The 12,483-nt window shown below is 40.3% G+C and overlaps 1 protein-coding gene across 1 annotated transcript; it reads left to right on the top strand.

Annotated features, from left to right (window-relative positions):
- The first annotated feature begins 8,945 nt into the window (after positions 1–8,945).
- Positions 8,946–10,349, top strand: LOC130082767 (paraneoplastic antigen Ma1 homolog). The gene has a single exon (XM_056247617.1). The coding sequence runs from the start codon at positions 8,946–8,948 to the stop codon at positions 10,347–10,349; it is 1,404 nt and encodes a 467-aa protein (XP_056103592.1).
- The last annotated feature ends 2,134 nt before the right edge of the window (positions 10,350–12,483 follow it).

Below are 12,483 nucleotides of genomic sequence, written 5' to 3'. Positions count from 1 at the left end.
ATAATCTGCACATAATACGGAGGCACTAACTGATTTTCTAATTCTCTGAATTTTTTTACTGAAGAATGGGGCAAAGTCATTGCAGGCCTTGGTGGATAATAGTTCAGATGCTACTGTAGCGAACAAAGCCTGTGCATTGTTATTGTTTTTGGCAATAATATCAGAAAAGAAAGACCGCCTTGCATTCCTAAGTTCCAGATTATAAATGCGAAGTCTTTCTTTATAGGCACCAAGATGTACTTGAAGATTTGTTTTTCGCCATTTACGTTCAGTTATTCGACACACTCTTTTTCCGGATCTAACAAGTGGGTCATTTCTCCATGGAGATCTTTTTTTACTGGAGATAACTTTAACCCTAATGGGTGCAATTTCATCAATAACATTTGTGATTTTACTATTAAAATTATTCACAAGTTCATTGATCGAGGACCCAGAAACGGTGGGAGTGGAGGAGAAAAGGTGGGTGAATAATTAATTTGTACTTTCAGTGATGTACCATTTTCTTACTGTCTTTGTTTGAGCACTATTACAGACAGATATAACAGCATTAAAATAGATACAAAAATGATCAGATAGAGCAACATCTCTCACTACAACCTTGAAAGTGTTCAAACCTCTGGATACAATCAAATCAAGAGTGTGATGCAGATGTCAGGTAAACTGTGCGATTTGATAGATGGATGAATAAATCTAAAATGTAGCTGTGCAATAAATCAAATCGCTATAGTGTGTCGATTAATATACAGCGCAAAAAACTGCTCTACTGTAAATCTATATTCTGCTTGTTCTGCGTGTCTGTGTGAATAAGCAGCACCGTTTCGCCTAGTATGTACCAGAGCCCGTCTACGGAGAGCCTGGCCACTCCCTAATAAGTCCTATTGCACCGAATTGTGGTTGTAGTTCCACCAGAGTTCCACTGGGGGCGATCGCCCATGAGTGCAAATTGAATGGGAGTCTATGGGGCTAGACGGCTAAATTTGTCTCTTTCACCCGTTGAGATATCTCAGATTTGATTATAGGTTTTGCATGTTCAACATGGGTTATAGGTCGAAAGTTTAATGAACGAGTGCTTATGTCCTTTCGATTTCTTACAGGTTGACTTGTTGTTGCCCATAACACGCCAGCATTCTGCTAATGAACGCTGGTTGGTCAGTGAAGGACTGATTACGACTAGAGATACCGCTTGATGGCATCGTGGCATCCGAAGCGGGACCAGAATGTTAAGAACTTTAGTTTTACAAAAACTCTTCTAGCTGTCTCGAGAGAAAAGAAAGTGCAGAGCGCGAAAGCACCAAAGTGACTGAAGGATTGCCGTTTAAGCAGTATCTCTGGTCGTACAATGTGTATGACGTCATTGACATTTTAAAAGACTTTTTAAAGCAGATAAGTGACTCTAAAAAATCTAACACCCAACAATGTGTAATTTCTTTGCATCTCGTTTCGAATACAACATTCAAATTACTAGACAAAAAATTCTATCCTGAGAAAAGTGGATTTTGAGGGGTATAGCTCCATAGACCTCCATTCATTCTGCACTCGTCCTGTGAGCGCCCTCATATGGAACCAGAGTGGAACTGCAACCAGTTCAGAAGCCGGAAGTTTACTGAGAGTGGAAGTTCTCCCCTTATTAGACATTCTCTGTACATACTCAAGTATGTGTGACGCTCATGGTGTTTAAAGCGGCTGCCGTCTCACTCACTATGAGGACGTGAACATGAACATATCCAGAGCTGCTCCGAGAGAACTAAATGAGCATTTCATAATTTTATTTAAAAGAATCATCGTCAAATACACTGACTGAAACTTTAGTACAACCTGTCAAAATAAAAGTTCGGTTTAGCTTAAAGAAATATATTACTATTGTACAATAGCCAACTTAAAGTTATAACAACAACGTGTACTCATGTGTAAAATACCATTACAACCCTAATCAGCTGAGAGTCAGCTGATGCGAGCTTGACTAACGTGACCTGCCAGAACTGACGCTACGCTTGATATGCGTCACAATATGGAACAAAAGACTATCGCAACTTCAAAAAAGTATTTTTAACACAAAGCATCATACCATTGACCCCATTTCCTATTTGTAGAGACACAATTGAGCAACTTCCGGTGCAGCTGTTCAAAACCTTCAAAGAACATCCTATCTTTTCTGAATCAGAGCACTGTCTGTAAAACCTACTCGTCCATGAAACAAAACAAGCACCAAACCATCCACCTCTGCTTAGTCTCTCCTGCTAAAATCACATGTACTCCCTCAGGATCTGTCCGGGCCTCCAACACACCGATTCTGGCTTTGCGCATCAGGCTCTGTGCCTGTTCCTGCTCTAAATAGTTGAATCAGAAGCTTACGTGGGTGTCACTATGGAACCTGTCCGCCCGGGCCTCAGGTCTCCATCCAGCAGATGAGTGCAAAGAGGCAGATGGCGTATAAGTGGACAGATACGCTCTCCATCAGCGCCAGCGCTTTGACGGCTGAGACAGTGTTGCCGACTGTTACCTCTCGTCGCACTTTGTTACGGCACCGTCCCTTATGACAGCCTTAACCGCAGAGACATCTGCTGCTCTCTCTCCAGTCAGGACCAGCATTTATTCTCTCACGCGACACTGTTTCCATGACTTTTGACAGTCTTAGGGAGGATTACGGGGGGTTTTGTTCAGGCGGTGGTTAGCATTGTACTGGAATTTGTTTGTTTGAAATTCCTGAAAGGCAGGAGGCTTAATTCAGGGTAAATTATTTTTGAACGCTGCAATATAGTGTAATCGTGGCGACTGTGCAACCCTAAAGGCAACTGAGAAGTGCGCAGCCTCTAAAGGGCACGGGGTCCTTCATATTCAGCTGGAAGCTTTGCAGAGAAATTGTGTTAGGGCCTTACTTTGAATTTAAATTAATACTGCATGCTCTTTTTCAAATGTCATCTTCCTTGCATGCCAAGTTTACACTTTCCATTGCATATTTAGCCAGGGGAATGCATAAGGACCTTTCAATCAAGGAAAGGCACCTTCTCCTAGACTTTGTATTAATTATGAAAATGCATTCAGGGCAAGGCCATCCAGATGTCTAGTGGCAATTGGAATTTAAAAGCTTTTTTTGGCTTGTTATTTTTGGTCTCTAGACTCTGGGAAATCCCAGATGCATCACTGGGGATTGCGCTCGCAGTCCAATTAGCATTTCGAGCAATTACAGCAAAGAAGGCCATGGTCATTTCAGAGGCAAAAAACTTACCGAGTTTCAGGACACTTTAGGCAGGAACGGGATGTGTGAGATTAAAGTTGAACACAAGAGTAAACAGAGGGAAGTTGAGCAGCCCATTTTGAGAAGTGCTGCTGAGAGACAAGATCGCAGAGAAGGACGTACAAGGTCCCAGGGGCTCCAGACGAGAAAAAGAAAAATGACGACAGAGCTACTGGCTCCTAAAATTAAACATGAAATTATAGAATTGCTCAGAAGCAAAATGTTGTCTCACCCAAACAAAGTTTCCCTTGAAGTCAATTACATTTTTTAAGAATAAAATTCACTGATTGAGTGACTTTCAAAACACTCACTCACTAGAGAGGTCAGGGCTGTTTTGTGAATCCTTACGACTGACTTATTAACGCTTAAGCGCATACCTCGGGTCTTAAGTGACCCGGGAGGCCATTCACAGCCTCCTCCTCGTTCATTTTTTAAAGTTAGACATCAACCTTCTTAGTATTCCTCAATCAATTCATTATAGACAATATAACAAGAAAAAAATACTAAAATTATAAAAGAATGCCTGGTTTCCACCTTCATTTTTTTTTGTAAAAATTGTATAGGTGTGTAATAGTGTAGGTATATATATTTTTCTGCACAACAATAATTAAATTTTTGATGACTGAATAAGTGCAATTCAACTTTATTCCACAAGGTATCAATGTCTGATACACAAGGATTAAGTGACGTTTCACTCATAGTTACCGCAGGCAGAAAACAAAAGAATAGGAAGCATCATCAGCAAAACTTGAAATGGCTCAGCGATTTACTGCAGAGCAAGTACTGAATGAAATCAAATATTAGTGTCACTGTCACTTGATGGTGGATCTGGTGAAGAAGCAGTCAACGATCAAAATATTGATTTTGAAGATGTTGAAAATTATAGTTTGAGAATATGTTTGAGATTGCGAATATGAGCCAGATGCTGAATGTACTGGGAAATGAGCTCTGATGATGACAGTGATGATGGTATGAAACATCTGCTCAAACTGAACCTTTCCAAGCTCCAAAATGTGACGAAATATGCTTTATAAAATGCATTATAAAATGACAATTTAAATATGCACAATTATTGTATACTCATTTTTATATAATCATTAAAACAAATACAATATGCTAAAAATATGGGCCTATGCAGTTGGTGATATTAAAACATTTCAACATTTAATTAAAATAAGTACTTCTACTTTTTAGTAAAAAAAAAGTCATTTGTGAACAAACAAGTCTGATTCAAACCACTGAATTCTGTTCAGGCTGAGGCTGTTTTGTTAATCTTTTTGACTGACTCATTAAAAAGAATCACTTCATTAGAGTTATCTGTTCACAAATCGAACATCACACGCTGTGTTCGTTCTTGCGTGCAGAAAACACCGCGCACAAGATGATATCGGACAATACTGCATGTGAACGTGCAGAAACTAAATGCTGGATTTTAAATTATAGCCAGCTTTTTTGAAGCATTTCTGACCATCTTAGGCGCAGTCTACTCTGGAGCCCTGCAATCTCTCATTCGCTTTTCTCCAAATACAAAAAGGCACAAACTATAAAAGGACCCTCCAAAGGATAGAGAACAACACTAGAAAAAAATGCACCAAAACCTTTGAGTCACTGTTGCGCAATTTCTTGTGTTGCTGATAAAAGGTCCTACGTTTAGACAATTCAAAACCCTCAGCCGATAAAACACCACACTGTGTTGCATAAAGTAAGCCCTGTGTAAATTTATAATTCAGAATAAAGTTTTCTCTGTGGTGGGAGGCAATCTAACTTTGCCTTAGTTTGACAGACAAGCTATTCCAATTGAACATACAGTAAGATACTTTTTGGCAATAACAGCAACTAGGTCAGGCAGCACATGCAATCATCTCACAATATACAGAAATATGACATCATGCCCTGAGTGACAATGTGCAATGAAAGCAAAATCATGGCCTTATAAAGCTGCGCGAAACCTTGGTCACACATAATAGCGCTGCTGATGAAGGCCTGAATGAAAGGCTATAATCAAGTGCATATAGAGGACTCAAGACATATGAGCTTTGCATTGAGTTTCTCCACTCACATAATGCTGAAAGCACACTTCAAATCAATAAAACTGAGCAGCCACCAATGAAATGCCTTTGAGAGTGTCAAGAATGTGGCAGATCAACAAAAGGATGAGGTATAAATTGCTTGTGATACAAAAAAGGCTACAGCTGACCGTCAAGAGAAAGGTAAAAATTAAAAGAAAGCAAGAGAAAGAGCCCACACAAAAAAAGATTAAGTTTCCTCTAAAACTTTAAAGCCTTGACATGACACAATACTTGTGGTAAATATGGAACCTGTTATTAAACAGCTTTTTTTGTTTTTATAAAAATAAACAGTAAAATAATTCTGAAAACAAAAACCATTCATGAAACAGTGACAAAATAAAAGAAAATATAAAATTAATATTTAAATTTACACTATTATATTCTTTTGATATAATCAGTATAACTAATACAATATGTTAATAATATGGGCCTATGAAGTGGACATTAAAACAATTTTTTTTATTTATTTTTTTAGGTAAGAACTATAAAAAATACAATTCAGAAAAAAAAGGTACTTGGGGCTAAAAATCATAAAACGGCAAAAACAATGATATGGAAATAATTAATATGGGCATTGGTGATATTAATAAATGTCTATTTAATTTAAAATATTATTAAAACATTTTTTTTAGTATTGTCATCACATGATGTCCAGTGTAAAAAATTTTATCACCCAAATATAGTTTGCCTTAAGTCAGTTCAACGTTAGAGTTGGACTTCATATGTTAAATAATAACCAATATATGTTTATGTATGTTTTATAACAATATCATCATAATTAGTATTATAGAATATTTCTATGCTATATAGTAAGTCATACAAAACTAAAGTATACATATCCAGCAGTAACAGACTCTGGATATTAATAATTATATTAATACATTTCAATGTTTAATTTAAATAATTACTTTTATTTTTAGTATAAATTTAAAAAAAAATCATAAATTACGTTATAAAGATCATAAATTAAAATAATAATAAATATTTTTAATTGTATTTGAGTATTTTGTCATCACTTGATGACCTGTGTAAGATCTGGGTTCTAAATTGTAGCACAATTGCTGTAGACTGTTTGTGGACAAAAAGTGCTGCTTCAAAATATCAAAAACCCAGCAAGAGAAAGTAAAGCACAGCCAGTGTTGTAAAATGCTTTCTTCATAAAAAGTTGCAGAGAGAAGAATCAACGCTTTGAGCATCTTGTGGGAAAAAGACTGCAGGAAATAATGGTGCTCTGTCATTGAAGAAAGAAACAAAGAGGAGGGTGCAAAAGGGTTTGATGTGAGACGTCACAGGTAAAGACGGCAAAGTGAAGGGCGGGACAGAGATGAGAGAGCGAGGGAAGGATGGGACTAGAAGGTCAGACAGAGAGAACAAAAAGAAAGGGTTCGATTCAGCCACGGTTGAAGAGAGATACATAAATAACAAGACTGACAGGTGAATGGAGGCTCTTTTTTGTGTCGAGACTGCATTTATAAGCATGCACAGCTGAGAAGTTCGCTTTAAGTGCTGACAAAAGGCTGTGAAAACCGAGTATACCTGAGAGTGAAGCCATCTGGGGCTGTGAAGTGCTGTTTGGGGAGGAACGTTAAGAATATGTTGACATAACTGATAGGACCATGCTAAATGTGTTGATAGTGTGAAGGGTTTGCTGAGTTCTTTGTGAAAGAGACATCCATATACACTCTTCTCAACAACCTCACACCAGTGCTTGCAAACACACACAAAGCACAGAGCTCAACGCGTAAAGAGTGCAAGTCAAATTTCACAGTATCAAACACTATCAGATTAATATATCACAACAAAATTATGGCAATTTATTATGTGGCAGATTATTTGATAGATCCATTTACTCAAAAATACACAATTTGTACATATCATTATTTTAATACACCTCTTCTATGATGAGCATGTTGTTAATTTCTGAAACTAAATTCTTTTTAATATATTTTTTTTTGAGTATGTAGAGACCTGGATAAATGTTTGTGTTTCTAAACGTATAACTGTCGTTTTCTTTGAAAAGAGAATTTTATTATTTGTATCTTGGGTCTGAAAACATACACTCAAACAAAGTGTAGATCGACTTTGTTTTTTTTTTATGTTTAAATATGAGACATGTTTATAAAGTTTTTTTCAATATGTGTGTAAGGGAAAACAACTCATAAAATGGCTGCATTTTATTGAGTATTCTGAGAGAGTTTCAGTTGGACAATGAAAACGGTGGACTTTGACCCCTAAATCTCTCGCGAGGGTTTTTTTTTTTTCTGGGAAGTTCGACACGAGGAAAGCTGACAGTGGTCGACGCTCACGCAGATTTTTTGGTTTTAGTGCTAGCTCGGTGACGAGAGTATAGTGTGAACTGAAAAATTCATGGATGAGTTTGCAGCTTGCCGAACGGAAAAGAAATGCGAGAGAGTTCGCTGAAAGACTGCATGCGCACTTCAGTTTCACGTGAGTAAAAGAGATAGAGGATATCTAGCACGAGGATCCCATGTGAGAAAATCTGTGTTTTTTTCCTATCATCGTTGATTTGTTTTATTAGTTTTACTTGTGAAATCCGGAAGAATATATCCGTGTTTATTTTCTCAAGTTCAGTGTTGCAGTTTGAGATATAAGAAGTTGAGTAATTCGTGTGAAATCCGGAAGAATATACCCGTGTTTATTTTGGGTAAAAGTACTGCAGTGGAGTATGTAGTTGGGAATTCATGTCAACTGTGTGTTTATTGTCTTTGACACCGAGTGATTGTCGAAATCGGGAGATCTGTGTGGATTTTCGCGGATGCATCTAACCACCACGAGGGAGGAGTTCATCGAGGCCTACTCAACGTCGTCGTGGGTTGCGTCACGGTTGCTGTTTGTCATCTCGTTGAAGAGTGAGCATTCTGCAATTGGAATTCTTTTTCCTGATTCGTGAGTAGCCTACTCTGGTTTTGCATCAAAGAGCTCCAACTAGCGCGCCATCTGTGTACTGAAAATCCCAGCTGGGTAAATTTATTACATTGACATTTTATTTTATTTTATTTTATGGTGATTATTGGTTGTGACTTTGTGAATTGAATTATTTGGTCATTCAAAGAGGAAAAAAAAACAAAGACAACAGAGTACTGAGAATAATAAATGCATGTTTATTGATCTGCCATAATTTTGTGTGATTTCCTGTGGAAAGACTGTTTATTATTAATTATTATTTTTTTCCTTTGAGAGATTTGTATTTAAAAAATCTAAAGGTAAACACAATAGTGTTTTTTTTATTATTATTTCCAAATAGAAAACACAAATCTGACACTATCAGGTGAAGATCTGAGATCTGGGTTAAGTGTTGATACTGTAACTGAAGGGAAATGTGCCTCCACCGGGGTAGTGGATAAATTTAAGATCCCCTAGACAGATTCTTACATTGTGAGCCACAATATTCTACCCGGCAGGAGGGCTACATTTTGTGGGGGCTCGTCCGGGATTAGTCAGATTATTCAGATTGTGTTTCAGACACAGTGAACTGTGTGTTCTGTAAAAATTTTTTTTTTATTTTGGAAGTGATTTATTTGTATATTGTTTCTTTGAGAGTTCTGTGAAGAGAACTTTAATGCTTAACAGTCATAACCTGTTTTTTTGAGCACATACTGTTGAGGACACAGGTGAACAAAATGGAGGTTAGTGAGGTTATTGATTGGTGCAGAGAGAAAGGTGTTGAGTTGGACAGGGTTATCATTCTGAGCAATGTACCTGCAGATTGTGAAGACAGAGTAGTTTATGAAGTGCTGGATGCTGCTCTGGGAATGAGGAAATGCAAAGTACTTGATCGCCTCTTTGATAAGACTAAGCGACAGCAGTTTCTTCTGATTGAGACAGTTAGCAATGTTTCAGAGATGTCTATACCTGCAGAGCTCGGAGGACCTGAAGTAGGTACCTGGTACACGCAGGTTGTGCATGTTGCAGCTGAGGCACCTAAACATAGTAGGGAAGATGAGTTTCAGACTAAGCTGATGTCTTTTCTTCAAACAGAGGGAAAGTCGCTATCTGACATTCCAAGTTTGGCTTCCTCTACCCCTGTGCTTGACACTAAACTGGTTGATGCCATAAATTCCCTTGTTCAAACCTGTCATGTGGCTTCATCTGAGGAGAGAGTTGGATATAGGAAGCTGCGTCCGTTCTCTGGGTTCATTCCCACTCCCCATGGAGAGGATGAGTATGAGGTATGGGTGGAGCAGACTACTCACATTCTGGAAGAGTGGCAGTGTTCGGATAATGTCAAAAAGCAGAGACTAGTAGAGTGTCTCAGAGGTCCTGCAGCGGACATTGTAAGGTTCGAAAAGACCGGTAATCCATCTGCTGCTTTCAGTGACTACCTGAGTGCGTTAGAGTCAGCGTTTGGCACCACGGAGGATGCTGCAGATTTGATGCTAAAATTTAGGAGCACTTATCAGAGTGAGGGAGAGAAGCTCTCAGCCTACATAATGAGATTGGATAGGATGCTGCACAGTATGCTGAGGAAAAGAGGCATTGAGTACCCTGCAATGAATCGTCTTCGAATGCAGCAAATAGTTAGAGGTGCTCTTTCAAGTGACCTAGTGGCAATGCGCTTGAGGATGACACATAAGCTGTGTGCTCCTCCTCCTTTCAATGAGCTGATGAAAGAGGTGCGAGAAGAAGAGAGTATGTTGAGACAAAGGAGCTCAGTGCATGCAAATGTTGCTGTGTCTGGGGTGCCCCCGGCAAAGAATGAGTCATCTGGTAACACCAATCTGGCCAATCCAGAAATAGAAATGCTGAAGAGGGAGATTAGGGGGCTAAAGAACGAGGTGTCTCGCTTGTCAGCCGTGGCGAAAGAACCAGTGACTTACGACCGTTCCGTTACACACAGTTTAGCTGCGATTGCAGAAAGCAAAACACCAACCCGACCAGTGAACAAGGCTAACATCTTCTGCTACAGATGTGGAGAAGATGGGCATCTGAAACGTGATTGTACCAAGGAAGAGAATCTCAGGAGAGTAAACCAGCGGCTCATCAAAATGAGACAGCCATCGGGAAATGCCTCCGGGGCTCAGTAGAGGAACGGCCTGAAGCTCCGGGGAAGACACGTTCCACAAAGTGCAAAAGAGCAAGAGCTGAGCAAGTAGATCTTCCGAACGGGTTAGTGGGACCTAGCTCTGTCCTTCCCATCCAGGTGGAAGGTATCTACACTAAGGCTTTGCTGGATAGTGGATCGCAGGTCACACTGTTGTACAGATCCTTCTATGAGAAACACTTAAAGCATCTGCCATTGACACCAATTGAAAATTTGGAGATATGGGGATTAAGCTCGCAGAGATACCCTTATGATGGCTGCTTGTCTTTAAGGCTGGAGTTTCCAGGATCTGTGGCAGGAGTGGCGGAATCCATAGATGCACTTGTGTTGGTCTGTCCCGATCCTGTCATGAAAGGTGATGTCAACATTCTGGTGGGAACAAACACGGCTGTGGTAAAGAAGCTTGTAGACGTTTGTAAGACGAAGATGGGTAATGATTTCCTTCATACCCTGACTGTTCATCCTGAGATCAGAACTGCCTATGAACGGGTCATTGCTGTTAACAAGTGTGATGTTGATGACTGTAGAGGGACAGTCTGGTTTCATCGCCTTAAGCCGTTGAAGTTGACTCCGGGAGAGATTGTGAGGGTTTCTGGAATCCTGAAATACCCAGTCACATCATCTGCTAAAACCCTGTTAGTGGATCAGCCTGAGGAGTCCCGTTTTCCTGAGGAACTGCTAGTGAGAGCTGAGGTGCAGTCTGCTACTGCTGTCCAGTCAAAAAGAATTGGAGTCACTATTAGGAATGTCTCTTCTTGCCCAGTGACAATTAAGAGAGGAATGCCGATCGCCCATGTGTTTCCGGTTGACGTTGTGCCTACCGTCTCTAAACCCAGAGAGAGTAGTGGCCAAACCAAACTGACCAAGGATTCATTTAATTTTGGCGATACATCGGTTTCTGCAGAATGGAAACAACGGCTGGCCGAAAAGATGTTGGAGAGAAAGGATGTTTTCTCCTGCGATGAATTTGATGTGGGATGTTCAAAGAGTACTCAACATCACATTAGACTGACAGAGGAGAAGCCTTTTCGTGAGAGGTCACGGCGGCTGGCACCAGCCGACATTGAGGATGTTAGGCAGCACTTGGAGAAGCTAAAAGAGGCTGGAATTATTGCCGACTCCAGAAGTCCCTACGCTTCACCGATCGTCGTAGTCCGAAAAAAGAATGGACAGATAAGGATGTGTGTGGACTACAGAACGTTGAATCGTCGCACAATCCCTGACCAATACACTGTTCCACGCATTGAAGATGCTCTGGCCTGCTTAAATGGAAGCCAGTGGTTCAGTGTATTGGACCTTAGGAGTGGATATTATCAGATCCCTCTGAGTGAAGACGACCAAGAGAAGACAGCTTTCATTTGCCCAGTGGGGTTTTACCAATTCCAGCGGATGCCACAAGGGATTTGTGGAGCTCCCTCAACTTTCCAACGAGTGATGGAAAAGACGGTGGGAGACATGAACCTGTTGGAAGTGCTGGTCTACTTGGACGACCTCATTATCTTTGGACGGACTTTGGAGGAGCATGAGGAGAGGCTGCTTAAGGTGTTGGACCGCTTGCAGAGCGAAGGGTTGAAGTTGTCCTTGGACAAGTGCACCTTTTGTCAGACTTCTGTCAGCTATGTGGGTCACATCGTGTCTCAAGATGGTGTCTCGACTGATCCCTCCAAAATTGAAGCTGTCCAGTCATGGCCCATGCCCCAGAACGTGACAGAGCTACGTTCCTTCTTAGGTTTCTGTGGGTACTACAGGAGATTTGTCAAAGACTATTCAAGAGTGTCTTACCCACTAAACCAGTTGCTGCAGGGGTGTCTACCAGCTAAGACCTTGAAGAAGATTAAAGCTGGGGACAACACCGACAGAGTTGTGTACAAAGCCTCGGATCCATTTGGAAGTAGATGGATTGATGCTTGTGAAGCTGCTTTCAATGAGTTGAAGGTGAGACTTACCCAGGCTCCTGTGTTGGTCTTTGCTAATTCTCAGCTCCCGTACGTCTTACATGTTGATGCCTGTTGTGAAGGGTTGGGCGGGGTGCTGTATCAGGACCAAGGACAGGGGTTGAAGCCTGTAGCGTTTGTCAGCAGAAGCTTGACGCCTTCTGAAAGGAACTACCCAGTCCA

Source organism: Rhinichthys klamathensis, unplaced genomic scaffold (assembly GCF_029890125.1).
Source record: "Rhinichthys klamathensis goyatoka isolate OS25496 unplaced genomic scaffold, OSU_Roscu_1.1 h1tg000050l_1, whole genome shotgun sequence".
Lineage (NCBI taxonomy): Eukaryota > Metazoa > Chordata > Actinopteri > Cypriniformes > Leuciscidae > Rhinichthys > Rhinichthys klamathensis.
This window is presented reverse-complemented; position numbering and strand designations above follow the sequence as displayed.

Bases quoted from the DNA above. Each gene is read 5' to 3' on its own strand.
- LOC130082767 (XM_056247617.1), top strand. From the start codon at position 8,946: ATGGAGGTTAGTGAGGTTATTGATTGGTGCAGAGAGAAAGGTGTTGAG.